General features: G+C 40.9%; 1 protein-coding gene across 2 annotated transcripts in view; it reads right to left on the reverse strand.

Moving 5' to 3' along the window:
* The window catches only part of RPF2 (ribosome production factor 2 homolog), a 43818-nt gene extending 29047 nt beyond the window's left edge, over positions 1 to 14771 (reverse strand). Inside the window, exons 1-4 of one of the 2 annotated variants that reach the window (XM_066373462.1) lie at positions 14686 to 14771; positions 10359 to 10491; positions 6722 to 6759; positions 814 to 853 (exon numbers count right to left, since the gene is read on the reverse strand). In XM_066373462.1, coding sequence (XP_066229559.1) covers positions 814 to 853; positions 6722 to 6759; positions 10359 to 10491; positions 14686 to 14708 — 234 coding nt within the window. In that variant the 5' untranslated portion in view covers positions 14709 to 14771. Of the gene's footprint in view, positions 1 to 813; positions 854 to 6721; positions 6797 to 10358; positions 10492 to 14685 lie in introns of those variants that run through there. The other variant, XM_066373463.1, reaches the window with a different exon arrangement.
* Between the last annotated feature and the right edge of the window lie 3774 nt (positions 14772 to 18545).

The following is an 18545-nucleotide window of genomic DNA, read 5'->3' on the forward strand; positions in this document are numbered from 1 at the left end:
GAAGTGAGAAGCAGGGAAGCAGAGAGACTCCTGCATGTGCCCGACCAGGATCCACCAGGCATGCCCACTACGAGGCAATGCTCTGCCCATCTGGGATGTTGCAACTGGAGCCATTCTAGCACCTGAGGCAGAGGCCACAGAGCCGTCCTCAGTGCCCGAGCCAACTTTGCTCCAATGGAGCCTTGGTTGCGGGAGGGGAAGAGAGAGATAGGGAGAAAGAGAGGGGGAAGGGTGGAGAAGTAGATGGGCACTTCTCCTGTGTGCCTTGGCCAGGAATCAATCCCAGAACTTCCACACACTGGGCTGATGCTCTACTGCTGAGCCAACCACAATCTTCCTTTTGACAACCCATTAATTATGCACTTAAATACAATTAAATTTTTTTAAATTCTGCCAACAGCCTGACTGGTGGTGGTGCAGTGGATAAAGCATCGACCAAGAAAGCTGAGGTCACTGGTTTGAAACCCTAGCCTTGCCTGGTCAAGGCACAAATGGGAGTTGATGCTTCCTGTTCCTTCCCCCTTCTCTCTCTCTCTCCCCTCTCTCTAAAAATGAATCAATAAAATCTAAAAAAAAAAAAAATTCTACCAATAGATTTGTAATCAGTGACTAATACATACTAGTCATAGTAAAATCTAAGGTCTGTAGTAACATTTTGAAAGTATAAGCCTATTTCCTCTCCATTTTACAATCAAAATTCTCTCACATAGAATGATTTCTAATTTGAAAAGATCATATATTAGAAGTACTAAATACATTAGTCTGAATAATTACTTAAATGCTCTCTTAAATCAGAAAGATTTTCATACTTACCAATGATGTCTGATCCTCAAATGGTCTTGTAATATTTTTCCTACAAATATTTTTAAATGGTGAGTTTAATTTTAATAACCTTAATATGTAATTCACCCATAAAAATTAATATATAAGCAAATATAATTTTATAGTCAGATTTTAAAAAACTTATAAAGATATTCATTTATTCAAATATTTACTTAGTGCCTATTATGTGCCAGGTATTGTTCCAGGAGCTAGAGATACTATAATATCATGTCAAAGTACAATAGGATACTGTGTTAGTATGAAAAGTAGAAAATGATTATTTGAGCTGAGATCTGAAAAATGAGGAGTTAGCCATGGAAAAGTTTCAAGGTTAAGAGTAAGGCGGGAAGAGGGAATAGAATGAGCAAAGATTCTAAGATGGAAACAAAGTCAGACTACTTAAGATAAATAAAGACAAGTGTCACTGAATCTTACTGAGCAGAGGAATAATGGCGGATAAGATGTAGATATAGCCCAGATACGAAGTGCCATTTGGAGCAAGGTTAAGGAATGAAGACATTAAGAGCAGTGGAAAACACTACAGAATTTCAGGCAGGAAAGTAAAATGCTTGGATTCAAATTTTCCTTTTAATGGACTGCTTTGTCTTCTGTATGAGAATGGAATAAAGAGCTATAGTAGTAGTAATCCAGGAGAGAAAGAAAAAAAAATGATGGACTGGACTGGGATAGTCATAGTGGAGATGAAGAAGCAGTAGGCAGAGAAATGTAAAACATGCTATCTTTCATGCAAAAGAGAAATAAGAATACATATTTTTATTGCTTTAATATGCATAAATAAATTGATAAGATATAAGAAACTAATGATTGTTCTGGAAAATAGTATGCATTTATATTTTCAGTGTATAATTTCTGATTTGTAATCATAAAGTATAAAACAGTTCAATAATCTTATTAATTTAAAGAGATAAATACATATGCAACATGATCTCAATTTTAAGGAATAAAATAGATGTACAGATATAAAAATAAATGGGGAGAAATGGTGTCAAAATGTACAGCACTTTTCTATGGATGATTATTTATTCACTATCCTAATTATTTAAGATAAATACGTTATTGCTTTTATAATCAGTAAAAGAAAGTGTTTTGGCCCTGGCTGGTTGGTTCAGTAGTAGAGTGTAGGCCCAGCATGTGGAAGTCCCGGGTTCGATTCTGGGCCAGGGCACACAGGAGACGTGCCCATCTGCTTCTCCACCCTTCCCCCTCTCCTTCCTTTCTATTTCTCTCTTCCCCTCCTGTAGCCAAGGCTCCGCTGGAGCAAAGTAGGCTCCACACTGAGGACAGCTCCATGGTCTCCGCCTCAGGCACCAGAATGGCTCCAGCAGCAACAGAGCAATGCTCCAGATGGGCAGAGCATCGCCCCCTGGTGGGCATGCCAGGTGGATCCTAGTCAGGCACATGCAGGGGTCTGACTGCCTCACTGCTTCTAACTTTGGAAAAATGCAAAAAAAAAAAAGTGTTTTGATTAAAAGCTTAGAGAAATTCACAAGTACTGTATTTCCCCATGTATAAGATGCACTCCTTTCCAAAAAATTTGGAGTCTAAAAACTGGGTGCATCTTATACAGTGGTTGTGGTATTTCAAATGCCATAGATGGAACTGAGGATGAGGCAATATATGAAGACAGTGATTCGTCATCAAACACAAATGAGGACAAGCTAATGAATGGGAGTTTCGACAGTGATGAAGAGATAAATCAAAAGATAACTCCTTTGTGTAAAAATGGTCACTTTAGCATTATTTATAAATATAAAAAAGTGAAAAATGTCTATTTCCCCCAATTAAGGAATAATTAGGTAAATTTTAGTACAACCAATTAATAAGCATTTTATTGGCATTAAAAAAAAATTGCCTGACCTGTGGTGGCTCAGTGAATAAAGTGTTGACCTGGAACACTGAGGTCACCAGTTCGAAATTCTGGGCTTGCCAAGTCAAGGCACATATAAGAAGCAACTACTATGATTTGATGCACTCTGTTTCTCCACCCTCTTTCTCTCTCTTCCTCTCTTTTTATTTTCTCTCTTTTCTCTAAAAATCAATTAAAAAATATTCTAAGAAAAAAGTTTAAAAAAATAAAAATATAATAACCACTTACAACATAAATGGAAAAGACTTGACATAAAATTGCATGTATGGCCTGACCAGGCAGTGGAGCAGTGGATAGAGCGTCGGACTGGGATGCGGAAGACCCAGGTTCGAGACTCCCAAGGTTGCCGGCTTGAGCGCGGGCTTATCTGGTTTGAGCTAAAGCTCACCAGCTTGGACCCAAGGTCGCTGGCTCAAGCAAGAGGTTAATTGGTCTGCTAAAGACCCTTGGTCAAGGCACATATGAGAAAGCAATCAATGAACAACTAAGGTGTTGCGACGTGAAACGAAAAACTGATGATTGATGCTTCTCATCTCTCTCTGTTCCCATCTGTCTACCCCTCTCTCTGACCTCTCTCTTTCTCTCTCTGTTCTTGTAAAAAAATAAAAAATAAAAAATTGCATGTATGGAACAACACAGATAAATTTAAAATTCATTTTGTTAGTGAAAGACACCAGAAGCTACATGTTATATGATTAATTTATGTGACATTCTGGGAAAAACAAAACAAAACCTTTAAAGATGGAAAACAAATCATTGGTTACAAGAAGGAAGGTGGGGGAGGATGATAAAAGAGCACCGCAGAAACGAATTTTCAGGATAACTGTTTCGGTATGACTGTGGATGCTAACCCAATCCAATGCATCTGTCCAAACCACAAAACTGTACATCCCAAAGAGTAATTTTTACATGTATAAATTAAAACCACCAGGATGCGGTGGAAAACCCAAAAACAGAATACAAACTGTAATAAATGACCCTAACTATAGTATAGTAGTATAAATGAGTAATAATCACATTGAAAGAGTAAAAATAAAAAATAAAAAAAAACCTAAGTTACATTAGAAAACAGTATTTTGATTGGACACTGTGAGGCGAAAGACACATACACAAAAATTCCATTTTCTAGTTAGTACACTGTTACAGGGTTATAAATTCTAAAACTTATGTATACTAGAATTATACAAATAAGTAAATCTATTATAAATAATGACAGCCAGGTTTCTTACTGTCAAAAGTTACAAAGAAGGAGAGGAAAAAGGCTAAAATGAAGTTTGTGGTATTGGATTGAAACTGCAAGTACCAGTATGAACTCAGGGTTTTTAAATATAGTATATAATATGTATTTTTAAGCTGTCTGTTGAGAGGACCTAGAGACAATGACACTCCAGCAGTAACTGAGCACATTGAGCGCCCAGATCTTTCTTTGTTTCTGCAAGGCTCCATGGCGAAGGGGTGATTCCAGGGCTGCAATAAGCAAAAAATACAAGATGGGCCTGGAGTATCTTGGGGTCCCGGAAAGTACCGTATATCCCCAGATATGAGACACACCTTTCCCTGAAAAATTTTGGGGCCTAAAAACTGGGTGTGTCTTATACAATGGTTATAGTTTGTTTTTTAACTTGCATTTCCCGCTTTTTCATGCTTATTTTTGTGCTCATTGTTGAAGACAGTGATTCGTCATCAGACACAGATGAGGACAAGCTAATGGATGGGAATTTTGACAGTGATGAGGAGTTGCATGAATTTTATGATGAATAAAACTTGAGTTCAATAACTTTATATAATACATTTTTTTTCAAGTATCAGGCCCCAAAATGAAGGTGTGTCTTATACACGGACATGTCTTATACATGGGGAAATATGGTAAGTACTCAAATAGTGGACATATTGAAAAGGCACAGGAGCCAGCCTGAAAGAGATCTCAATAGCCAAAGGTAAAACAATTTGTTTTAGTTTATTGATTGATTTTTAGAGAGAGAGGAAGGGGGAGAGAGACACAGATAGAGAGAAAAAGAGAGAGACAGAGAGAGAAACATCAATTTTGCTGTTCCATCTATTCATACCATCATTGATGGATTCTTGTATGTGCCCTGACCAGGGATCAAACCCACACCTCAGCATGTCAGGATGACACTCTAACCAACTGAGCTACCCAGACAGAGCCACAGGCAGAACAACTTAAACAACAAAATAAATCATTCTAGTACTGAATTATAACCCTCCCAAAAATAAATATTAAAAAAATAAATAAATCCTTAAGTCCACACAAATATAAATAATAAAACAAATAAAGGAACAAGTTTTCTTTACAGAATTCCGATTAATAAATATAGAAGGAATGAAGAAAATAGAATGCCACCAATAGAACACCACTGTAATAATTGTGTATACTAGATCCACAAATGGATTCTAAAATTAATAAGCAAAAGTTCAAGGAGAAAAAGGATTATTTGCATAGTCTTTGCTTGGTATCTCCTCCATACTTTGTAACTTACTAATTACAAAGAGAAAAACAGTAGAGAAATCCAGAAGATACCACTTTAACCAAGGTTTATGCCACAGTATAAGACATCATGTACTCCCTGGTATGATTTATTAATAAAAGCATATCAGGCCCTGGCCGGTTGGCTCAGTGGTAGAGCGTTGGCCTGGCGTGCAGAAGTCCCAGGTTCGATTCCCAGCCAGGGCACACAGGAGAAGCGCCCATCTGCTTCTCCACCCCTCCCCCTCTCCTTCCTTTCTTTCTCTCTCTTCCCCTCCTGCAGCCGAGGCTCCATTGGAGCAAAGATGGCCCGGGAGCTGGGGATGGCTCCTTGGCCTCTGCCCCAGGCGCTAGAGTGGCTCTGGTCGCAACAGCGCGACGCCCCGGAGGGGCAGAGCGTCGCCCCCTGGTGGGCATGCCAGGTAGATCCCGGTCGGGCGCATGTGGGAGTCTGTCTGACTGTCTCTCCCCGTTTCCAGCTTCAGAAAAATACAAAAAAAAAAAAAAAAAAAAAAAAAAGAAAAGCATATCATTTGTGTGGTATTCTTGCCAAAAATGCATAACCTCCAACTATTCATGAGTAACTTAAGGCAAATCCAAAATGAGGGATATTTTGCCTGACCAGGCGGTGGCGTAGTGGATGAAACATTGGACTGGATGCAAAGGACCCAGGTTCGAAATCCCGAGGTTGCCAGCTAGAGCACGGGCTCACCAGCTTGAGCACGGGGTAGCTGGCTTGAGCGTGGAAACATGGACATGATGCCACGGTCTCTGGCTTGAGCCCAAAGATAGCTGGCTTAAAGCCCAAGGTCGCTGGCTTGAGCAAGGGGTCATTTGCTCTGCTGTAGCCCCCCAGTCAAGGCACATATGAGAAAGCAATCAATGAACAAGTAAGGAGCTGCAGATGAAGAATTGATGCTTCTCATCTCTCTCCCTTCCTATCTGTCCCTCTGTCTCTGTCACACACACACAAAATGAGGGTTATTTTACAATATAACTAACAAGTACTAATGAGAATTATCAAGGTCAGGAAAGACAAGGAAAGTCTGAGGAACTGTCGCAAATTGGAGAAAACTAAGGAGACATGTCAACTACATGCAGTGTGGGAACCCTGTAGAGAAAAAGGACAGTAGTGGAAAAACTTGCCCAAACCAAATCAAGTCTGTAATAATTAGTTAACATTATTTTACTAATGTTAATTTCTTACTTTTGACAACTGCACTATGGTTATGCAAGATACAACATTAAGAGAAGTCGGGTAAAGGATATACGGAAACACTACTTTTTTTGCAACTTTTCTGTAAGTCTATAATTATTTCGAAATGAAATATATGCTACTATTACAGTTATGTAAGAATATCCAATACAAATGAAAACAGATTGGAAAGTAACAAATTTAATTACAAATAGCTATATGTAAGGAACTATAATATTTTTAAAAAATATTTTCTAAATCTTTCATAAAGTGGTTACTTTTAAAATGGAGTAATATAATTTATAGTAAAGTAAAAGAAATACTGACTTACTTTTTATACAGAACGCCATACGGTTTTTTCAGTGCATACTGTAAAACATAATTTAAGCTTTCAAAACAAAACATTCTGTAAAGCATATGTAAAAATAAGGCATTATAACAATCATTATACAAGATTATTCTGGTTCCTAAATCCTATTCTGACTTCTGCTTGGCTCCCTATTGATTATTTTAAAAACTTGCAACATAAGCTTAATATTCTAACTTAGACTAGACCTTCCTAATTGCAATTTTCTATGCTCTTTCAATAGTCTATCCAATTTAAATGCTTCCCTTCATTTCTTTAAATTCTACCTACTCCATTCTTTCCAGGCAAATAATTTGAGAGTAGGAAAAAAAGCAGAAGAAAACAGAAAAAAATCCTATCAGGAAAGGCTAACAGAACTGAAAAAGTCATAATGATGACAATCAGAATTCTAGCCAGTTTAAACATAGCCCTTTAAAAAGTTCCCATTAGTCAACCCTCTTTTCATTTTTTTTTTCATACTTCTTTCTACTCATCCACTAATAATCACTTATTACCTACAGGTCAGAACTACTCTACCATAGGGAAAGCAAATATCTAAGGCATTACCTTGCATTAGAAAAAGGGGTGAGGCCCTGGCCGGTTGGCTCAGCAGTAGAACGTCGGCCTGGTGCGCGGGGGACCCGGGTTCGATTCCCGGCCAGGGCACATTGGAGAAGCGCCCATTTGCTTCTCCACCCCCCCCCCCTTCCTCTCTGTCTCTCTCTTCCCCTCCTGCAGCCAAGGCTCCATTGGAGCAAAGATGGCCCGGGCGCTGGGGATGGCTCCTTGGCCTCTGCCCCAGGTGCTAGAGTGGCTCTGGTCGCAGCAGAGCGACGCCCCGGAGGGGCAGAGCATCGCCCCCTGGTGGGCAGAACGTCGCCCCTGGTGGGCATGCTGGGTGGATCCCGGTCGGGCGCATGCAGGAGTCTGTCTGACTGTCTCGCCCCATTTCCAGCTTCAGAAAAATACCAAAAAAAAAGAAAAAGAAAAAGAAAAAGGGGTGAATGCCTGACCAGGCGGTGGCACATTGGGTAGAGCTTCGAACTAGGATGTGGAGGACTCAGGTTAGAGGCCCCAAGGTCGCCAGCTTGAGCAGGGGCTCATCTGGTTTGAGCAAAGCTCAACAGCTTGAACCCAAGGTTGCTGGCTTGAGCAAGGTTACTCGGTCTGCTGAAGGCCCACGGTCAAGGCACACATTAGAAAGCAATCAATGAACAACTAAGGTGTCGCAACAAAAAACTGATGATTGATGCTTCTCATCTCTGTCTGTCCCTATCTATCCCTTTCTCTGACTCTCTCTGTCTCTGTAAAAAAAAGGGGGGGGTGAATGAAGAAAAACAATGAAAAATAAGGTGAAATGATCGTTCATGAACTATCAGAGCTGATGAACAAAAGAAATTGATTCACCAGTAAAATCTATCTTTTAAACACTAATACTTATGGTGATTCTTGACCATTTTTCCCTGCCTCAGTAAAAATGGACAGTACCACCTATTCTTGACAACTTGAGTCATCAATATGAGTGTTAACTGTTGTAAAAATCTGTAATATTATACTGTTTTGAGAGATTACTTAAATAGGTAGCATTATTGTGTTGAAAGGATTTGGAGAGGACACTAGAGCAGTATCCCATTAACACAATGACAAACAAAAAGGATACGCATATGTTAGACATTCAGATATCTGAATTGACTACTGTGTTTAACAAACACAGGCAGTTTAGTCAAGTTTAAAAATCTACTCAATTACTTAGTTGATTTAACTCAAAGAATCAATTGGCTGTACTCAAGGCCTAAATATTCAACTACCTATTATTACATATCCCTATAGACCAGTGGTAGTCAACCTGGTCCCTACTGCCCACTAGTGGGCATTCCAGCTTTCTTGGTGGGCGGTAGTGGAGCAACCAAAGTATAAATAAAAAGATATAATATAAAACTATAATAAGTTGTTTTATAAAGATTTATTCTGCCAAACTTAGCGAAAATCCAACATAAAGTACTTGGTAAGTAATTATTATTATATGTTTTAACTTGCTGTAACTCTGCTTTATAAATTTTATAAAGTAAAGTTACTTCCCTACTTTGTAAATCACCATTACTGTGGAACCGGTGGGCGGTTAGAAAATTATACTACTAACAGAGATACAAAAGTGGGTGGTAGGTATAAAAAGGTTGACTACCCCTGCTATAGACTATGCCTTTCATTCACTGATTAAACATTTATTGAGCACCCACTATATGCCAAACACTGAACTAGAAACCAGGCTATAGAAGTACATAAAGCTTTTATCTTCATCACTTAAATTGCATGTCCTAAACTGAACAACATCCCACTTTTCCCTCCAAACCTGCTTCACAAGACATGTTCTTTAACTGGCATTATCAGTCATCAGGTATCCAAGCCAGAAACCTAGTAAGTCATACTTCTTATTCATGCCCAAACTCGTCTACCTTCAACATCTATTCTCTCTGATCATCTCCATTTTCACTACCACCACTGAACTCCAGATACTCTTTACCAGGCCGACAACAAAGGTTTAAAACAGTTTCCAACATTTGCTTCAATCCTCTCTATTTGGGTTGATTAAAAGGACCATATCTCTCACTTAATATCTTGCAATAATTCCACTGAACTTTCAGAATAAAGCTCAAACTCCATGTTATTATCTTATCCCTGCCTATTCCTCCAGTTTCATCTAGCCCACTCATCTTTCACCATTCCAATTATTTGCAGCTGCATCATGTTCCTTCATACTTCCCTTTGAACAAGTTCTTTCTCATTTTCTTCTCCATGATCTTTCTTCAACTCTGCCTCCCATCCCACCCTGTGCATGCCTCTAGGACAGCATTCAATTGACAATGCTACAATTTTTTTTTCTTTTCTTTCCTGAAGTTGGAAACGGGGAGGCAGTCAGACTCCCGCATGCGCCCAACCAGGATCCACCCAGCACGCTCACCAGGGGGCGATGCTCTGCCCATCTTGGGGCATCGCTCTGCTGCAACCAGAGCCATTCTAGCGCCTGAGGCAGAGGCCACAGAGCCTTCCTCAGCGCCCGGGCAAACCGCTCCAATGGAGCCTTGGCTGCGGGAGGGGAAGAGAGAGAAAGAGAGGAAGGAGAGGGGGAGGGGTGGAGAAGCAGATGGGCACCTCTCCTGTGTGCTCTGGCAGGGAATTGAACCCAGGACTCCTGCACGCCAGGCCAACGCTCTACCACTGAGCCAACCAGCCAGGGCCCACAATGCTACAGTTTTTTCTTGTCTTTCTCCCTCACTAAAGGGAGACGCTGTGTTTCCTCTAATTATTAAACCGTAACACCCAGAACAATAAAGAGCTTTGGTGAAGGAACGTACAATAACAGTTATTTTACTTACAAATTAGATACATTCCTTAAATGTGAGTAAACCAAATTTTAGTGATTGAAACCAGCTGCTTTAAGGAAAACCAGTAGTCAGTTCCCTGGCAGGGCAAATAACCTCCAACTTGACCTTTTCTCTAAGGCTAGCCACTCTTAAGGCTAGAATATCTTATCTACGTATTTATTTCTCCAGCAGCCTCACTCATGCTGAAATTGTCCTAAAATGATTACAAAACCACTTTTAAAATAAACATGTATACATACCACATCTTTAAGTACTTGTGTCACTGTTAAATTTGCATTTCCCCCTTTAATAAGCATGGCATTTTTAACATTCTCACTGAGTTTTGGTTCTCTCTTCTCAAGGAATCTCTTGGCCCTTTTCGTTTTGGACTTTCTGTTCGGAGAAATCACAATTTATAACAACTTACAAACATTTTCCTCATATTACAAAACCATTAACTTGACTAATGTGAAAAATCTTAAAAATCAACCGAAAACATTATGTAACATTTATCAATTAGAATTCCACCATTACACAAAACCTTACATTTAAAGGGAGATTATTAGCCTGACCAGGCGGTGGGGCAGTGGATAGAGCGTCGGACTGGGATGCGGAGGACCCAGGTTCGAGACCCCGAGGTCACCAGCTTGAGCGCAGGCTCATTGGGTTTGAGCAGGGCTCACCAGCTTGAGTGCAAGGTCGCTGGCTTGAGCAAGGGGTCACTCAAGTCTGCTGTAGTCCCCCAGTCAAGGCACATATGGGAAATCAATCAATGAACAACTAAGGAACCACAGCGAAGAATTGATGTTTCTCATCTCTCTCCTTTCCTGTCTGTCTGTCCCTATCTGTCCCTCTCTCTGACTCTGTCTCTACCACAAAAGAAAATAAAAAATAAAGAGATTATTAGTAAAAAATATTCGCCTGACCAGGCGGTGGCGCAGTGGATAGAGTGTCCGACTGGGATGCAGAAGGACCCAGGTTCGAGACCCCAGGATAGCCAGCTTGAGCATGGGCTCATCTGGCTTGACCAAAAAAGCTCACCAGCTTGGACCCAAGGTCACAGGCTCGAGCTGGGGGTTACTCAGTCTGCTGAAGGCCCACGGTCAAGGAACATATGAGAAAGCAATCAATGAACAACTATGGCGTCGCAACAAAAAACTGCTGATCGATGCTTCTCATCTCTCTCCGTTCCTGTCTGTCTGTCCCTCTCTATCCCTCTATCTGACTCTCTCTCTGTCCCTGTAAAATAAATAAATAAAAATAAATAAAAAATTAAAAAAAATTCAATTATTACTGTTAAATGAGTTAATGTTATTAGCTTTTTTTATTTTTAAATTTTTATTTATTGATTTTATTATTTATTTTTTATTGATTAATTTTAGAGAAACAGCAAGAGGAAGGAGGAGAGGGAGGGAAGCATTCATTTGTTGTTCCACTTGGTTGTGCATTCACTGGGCATTTTCCATCTGAGCCCTGACTAGGGATCTAACCTGCAAACCTTGGTGTTTCAGGAGGATGCTCTAACCCAGTGGTCCCCAACCGTTTTTGGGCCATGGACCGGTTTAATATCAGAAAATATTTTCACGGACCAGCCTTTAGGGTGGGACGGATAAATGCACAAAATAAAATTATGCGACCGGCGTAAAAACTGTGGTATTTTTAAATATAATTGTCGAACTTACGAGACAAGCGTCAAGAGTGAGTCTTAAGACAGATGTAACAGAAGGAATCTGGTCATTTTTAAAAAATAAAACATCGTTCAGACTTAAATATAAATAAAACGGAAATAATGTAAGTTATTTATTCTTTCTCTGCAGGCCGGTACCAAATGGCCCACGGACTGGTACCGGTCCGCGGCCAGGGGGTTGGGGACCACTGCTCTAACCAACTGAGCTAACTAACCAGGACCCATTTATTGATTTTAAAGAGGAGGGGAGGGAGGGAAGGAGGGAGAGGGAATGGGAGGAGGGGGAAACAAGGATCCATTGCTCCACCCATCCATACACACTGACTCTTGTATGTACCCTGACTGGGGATCAAACGAATACTCCTTAACCTTAGAGTATTGGGAGGATGCTCTATACTCAGTTACCTGGCCAGGGCAGTTTTTAGTTTTTTAAAAAAGCTTTCATTTTAATATTCCCAGAATTATTTTATTATTGCTTCTCTCTAAACCTCTTATATTAAATGAAAAAAAAGAAAAAAAAGGATTCAGGTGAATACTGCTGCTGTTTTTACTCCATTATTTCTTCCTCAATCTTAAAGCAGTCAAACTATACTCTGTAACCGAACAGAGAATTGCACACCAACTGCTGATCTACCTGTGGGCAGTTACTAAACAGGAGGAGGGTAATTATTGCTTATCTTCCCTCCGGGTTTAAGACCACAATGCCTGCCAGGAAGTATTCATCATCCCACTCCAACATTTAACTGCTGAGAAAGTCACACATTACCACCATCAAAGGGGAATAGTAATTGATACTTTTATAGTCACCCTATTAAGGGTTAATATTTACCGAACCCTATGAAACAAGTACATTTTCTTCATTTTATTGATGAGGCAAAGAAGGCCAGAGAAGTAGTTTGCCCAAGGTTACACAGATTTAAGTAGGCAAATCTTCAAAATGAGCTAGATTTAAAGACTAGACCAATCACGCTGTAAAATATGAAGGGAAAATAAACCCATTATTTTGATTTTATGATGTGACAGAGGTAGAAAGTTTTTATACTTTTTTGTTCAGAAAAACAGCTTCATCTCTGCTTCCACTACAGTGAGATCTGGCTTTTCCAATATTTTCTCTGGCATCTACTGAAAGAATTACTCCTCTCTTAAATAATTATGACCTTCCCTCCTTCTTCCAGTCCTACTGACACTTCAAGAAGGGAAAAGTGGCCCTGGCCGGTTGGCTCAGTGGTAGAGCGTCGGCCTGGCGTGCAGAAGTCCCGGGTTCGATTCCGGGCCAGGGCACACAGGAGAAGCGCCCATCTGCTTCTCCACCCCTCCCCCTCTCCTTCCTCTCTGTCTCTCTCTTCCCCTCCCGCAGCCGAGGCTCCATTGGCCCGGGCGCTGGGGATGGCTCCTTGACCTCTGCCCCAGGAGCTAGAGTGGCTCTGGTCGCAACAGAGAGTCGCCCCTGGTGGGTGTGCTGGGTGGATAACGGTCGGGCGCATGCGGGAGTCTGTCTGACTGTCTCTCCCCGTGTCTAGCTTCGGAGAAATACAAAAAAAAAAAAAAAAAAGAAGGGAAAAGAACAAACAGGATATGCACAGCTTAGTTTATCATGCATATTTTTAAAATTCTCCAGATAAAATGTCAAGCACACACAATTTCTAATCATTTAGTGGTTCACAAATACACATTATTTAGTAAATCAAATCAAGAGATATTTAGTGTCTATACAGCAATACAAATGCTATATGCTCTATATTCAATACGGATTACTTTTCACTAACCAGCAACGAATGCAAGTAACATCTTATGTTTTTATTTATTTGTCCCCCAGTTAGACTGCAAACTAGTCTTACTTATCTTTGCAGTCCCCACATCTACAGGAAGATATAGCAAATACGTTTTTAAAATCTCTATATTGCCTGACCAGGCGGTGGCACAGTGGATAGCGTCGGACTGGGATGCAGAGGACCCAGGTTTGAGACCCCAAGCTCACCAGGTTGAGCGCGGGCTCATCTGGTTTGAGCAAAAGCTCACCAGCTTGGACCAAAGGTCGCTGGCTCGAGCAAGGGGTTACTCGGTCTGCTGAAGGCCCACAGTCAAGGCACATATGAGAAAGCAATCAATGAACAACTAAGGTGTCACAATGCGCAGCAAAAAAACTGATTGATGCTTCTCATCTCTCCGTTCCTGTCTGTCTGTCCGTCCCTATCTATCCCTCTCTCTGACTCTCTGTCTCTGTAAAAAAAAATAATAAATCTCTATATTAACGACTAAAAGACTGTTGTTTACATGTTAACCCAGGTAAATTTTAAGAAAATCAGAGCAAACAACAGCAGAAATATTTAGGAGACCAACAAATATTTTTTTTAATTAACTAAACCAGACATCACTCAGGAATAACTCAGACAAGTGTAGGAGTTGGGATGAAAAGAAAAAGTTAATGAGCATTTTTACGTGCTGTAGCAAAGACTTTACATACATGCTCTCAAGTAATCCTCACAGTTCTATGAGGTACGATTATGAACGCTATTTCACAAACTGAGATTTAGGGAATTAAAGGACCCAATGTCATAAAGCTTAAGTAGACGTGCCCGTTTGTCATCTAAACCTGTCAGATTCCGAGGCCTATGCTCTTGACCCCTCACTCTCCCACCTCCCTCACACTTCAGAAACCAGAAAGTTTCTAACAGGCGCGGATAAAAAGCGGCAATGGCTCTGTGCGACCTTCGCCCTCGGCCACTATAGGGGGCTTCCCCGCTGTCTGTCTCCGGGCAGGCGGCACCAACCCAGGAGCCCCAGATTAGCGGACTGATCGGCCTCCCCCGGGGCCCTCTGGCAGAGGGCGTGAGGCTGAAGAGCGCCTCCACAAGAGCCCCTCTCCCACGCTCCCCTCCGCAGGGAGTCCGCAAACTTACACAACCCGATCCAAAGGGTCCATCGCTACCGCAAACCGAACTCAGCGAAGACACGTGCACCGCGCGATTACAGCGAGACCGGTCCCGGGAACAGGCGGAACCGGAACTTGACGAGTGACGCCACTTCCTGGGGCCGCCGTCTTGCGCCTTACGGGGGTCGCCCGGCGCCGCCAGCGGGTATTTCGGGTGCAATCGTGTTCTGTTCTCTTAGTTACGGGCTTTTGCAGCGCCTCTGTCCCTGAAATTAATGCTCCAAGTGACATCACCTATGGTGGTTTCACATACACACCTGTGTGTATGTCCTGAGTCTCATTCAAGGACCAGGTGTTATTCTTGGAATCCCCCAGGATAGTAAAAAATTTGCTAGGTACTCATGTGGTCACTAAAAATATCAATGTGAAATGTACACTATTTACTCAACTATGAGATGAGTGAGAGTTTATAACTACCAGTGTTTGGCACATAAAAGGTGTGCATAAAATCACAATGCTAATTCTGATTTTTAAAAAAAATTTTAATTGCCATATACTTAACATACCATTAAATTTACCCCTGTAAATAAATATTTACCCCTGTAAAGTGCACAATTCAGTAGTTTTTAGTGTATTCACAAGGATGTGCAACCATCACCATTATCTAATTTCAGAACATTTTATTTCTCCAAAAGGAAACACCTTTTTCTTTGCAGCCCAAGCAGGAAGGTAATCAGCAGTTTAACCTGGCAGCACCATTCACGTGCACAGCAGCCATTTTTACAATAAAAGTGAGCAAACTCTGAAAATACAGATTTTACAAACTCATTTGCCCAACACTTAAGCACTTCTGAACTATTTTCCTATTCCTAGATATACAGTGTGTCCGTAAAGTCATGGTGCACTTTTGACCGGTCACAGGAAAGCAACAAAATGAAGAGCCACTGCACCACCACCCGCAGGTGTTGTAAAGTACCGAAAGCTACAGAATTAATATTAATATTTTGGGAGGCTTGAAGAACATTTTATTAACTTGGGTTAAGGTGTGCAGAGAAATTGTGAGAATAGTCCCTGTACTGTGTGATTGGCATGACCAGGATGGCCCTTAGCATTGTATTGTAAATGCAAAGGGGAGGAAAATATGGATTCCCAGACATTCCACCACGCCTGTGGGGAAAGGGGTGAATGGCTAGCCAGGTACAGGGAGAGAAAAGCCAAAATAAACCTTTTCTTATAGCAATGAGCCATTTGCAGGCATTTGTCCTCACGGAAACTACCTCTCCTATGTAAACGCGTGTGGTTAACACGTGTGACTGTAGACAGAGAGATAGCAGATAAACATTAGCTAATATAGGAAAGCCTTTTAATATGTAAAGAGATATCTTTCTACCATTGTGTTGACTTGTAAATTTTGTTTTCTCCAAAATAATGTATGGCTTGCAAATTGAACGTGGTCCTATCATGTTAAAGGACGTATAACTATAACCAATAGTGGTAAGGGGCTCCTAATTACAAGTTTTGCTTCTGTACTTCCCACTTACAAAACTATAAAAACTAAGTAGAACAAAGGGCCCGCACGCTCTCCCTCAGACCTCTGTGGGAGTTGCCGCCGCTTGGCCAAGCTAGACAATAAAGCTTTGATGTGTAATGGACAGACTTTGTTCGTGTCTTCAATGTTTCGAGTCCCTCTGGATTAGGCTTAACACAAAAGATGATAGAAATGTGAAATCTGTACCAAATAAAAGGAAAACTCTCCCAGTTTCATACCTATTCAGTGCAGTTCGATGTGGGCTCACACACAGATTTTTTAGGGCTCCTTAGGTAGCTATCCCGTATAGCTTCTACAGACTCATCACTGACTGATGGCCTACCAGAACGGGATTTCTCCACCAAACTGCCGGTTTCCTTCAACTGCTTATCCCACCAGGTAATGTTATTCCTATGTGGTGGCGCTTCATTATAAACGCGCCGATATTCACATTGCACTTTGGTCACAGATTCGAATTTAGCGAGCCACAAAACACACTGAACTTTCCTCTGTACTGAGGAAACAAACACATCTCGACTGGCATGGATGTGGGGGCTCCGCTGCATACACGGTGTTACATCATCATCTGCGCATGCGCACATGCTGCCACATTATCCTACAGAAACTAGGAGGGTTTTTTTATTTGGTGCAGATTTCACATTTCTATTGTCTTTTATTCCTTTCCTGTGACCAGTCAAAAGTGCACCATGACTTTACGGACACACTGTATAATATTTATTAGAGCAAACAGCCAGTAAACTGACAGTCCTTGCTACCCATCCCCCCACATCATGACTCAGCTGACAAAGATCCCTGCAGTTAAAAGCAGGGGTCGGGAACCTATGGCTCGCAAGCCAGATGTGGCTCTTTTGATGGCTGCATCTGGCTCGCAGACAAATCTTTAATAAAAAAAGATAATGCTAAAAATATAAAACATTTTAATGTATTACAATCCATTTATTTCCTACCGCTCATGTTCATGGTTGTGGGTGGCTGAAGCCAATCACACCTGTGCTCCGAATCAACACCAAATTTTTATTGGATAATGCATAACATACACAGGTCGTTATATGGCTCTTACAGAATTACATTTTAAAATACGTGACGTTCATGGCTCTCTCAGCCAAAAAGGTTCCCAACTCCTCAGTTAAAGGGTTAAGCCAAGGGCTAAACTTTTCCCCACAACTAGGATTAAGTTGGTAAAGGCAATTTACATGCCCTTCCCCACACCTCAATGTTAGTTGAGATGCTGATGGTTTCTACTCGTCCCATCCCCCATATCCCTCGAAGAGACTAGAGGCAGTTTTCTTTTTACTCTGTTTTGTGAAGTTAAAATGTTGTGCACAGCATAAGGTTTTTTTGGCTCTTGGGAGAATTCTTGGTTTGCCTTGGAAATGTTACTTTGTATCAAAGATCTCTTTGTTTTCCAAATGGCTTTGCTCTCTGCACTATAAATAAAGTTTTTCGGGGGTGCAGGGTCAGTCTTGCAAGCCACCAGCTTGGCAATGAGGCATCCCAATCCCATCCTTTTTCTGTGTTTATTTTCTAATCCTGCCCCGTTCCCACTCGAGACCTGCAAAATTACGAATCGCACTGGCTCGCGACAATTTACTGTAGAATACTGGATAATGCCCCTCTCTCAAAGATTCTCATGCCCTACCATTCAAGCTACACTGCAAAAGGGACTTTACAGATCAATTAAGGTTATAGGCCTTAAAATAGTAGTTACCCAGGTGGACCCAGTGTAATCAAATGGGCCGTTAAAGGTGGAAGGCAAGAAAGGTTGGTCAGAGATAGGATAATAGAAGCAGAATAGATTTTAAGCAGGAAAGGAACTTTACCTGCCACTGCTGGCCTTAAAGAGAAGAGGCAGGACCACTAGCCAAGGAATGCAGGCAGCCTCCAAAAGCTGGGAATGGACCTTAGCTGACAGCAAGGACATGAGACTTTGATCCTTCAAGTGCAAGGAACTGAATTCTGCCAATAACTGAATGAGCAAGGAAAGGTCATCTCTATTCCTACCTCCCACTCTAGAAAAAAACAAAGTCCTGCCAACACTTTGATTTTAGCCCAGGTAAAAGATTGCTGACCTACAAAACTCTAAGAAAATACATTTGTGTTGTTTTAATCTACTAAATTTGTGGTAATCTTTGATGGCTCCAATAGAAAGCTTATACACTTACCTTAGTAAAAACCCTCAATTTAAAAAACTTATCAGAGAAGGTTCCCTATAGTCATTTTAACCATATTTTTAGAAATTCCATTTATATCTGGTCCTTAATAATTCTGATATATTAAGTTGTAGCTATAATTGGAAATGTGTATAACCAATAAAAAGAGTAAAACAGTAAACTGGAAGC

The sequence above is a fragment of the Saccopteryx leptura genome, chromosome 3 (assembly GCF_036850995.1).
Source record: "Saccopteryx leptura isolate mSacLep1 chromosome 3, mSacLep1_pri_phased_curated, whole genome shotgun sequence".
NCBI classification, from domain to species: Eukaryota; Metazoa; Chordata; class Mammalia; order Chiroptera; family Emballonuridae; genus Saccopteryx; species Saccopteryx leptura.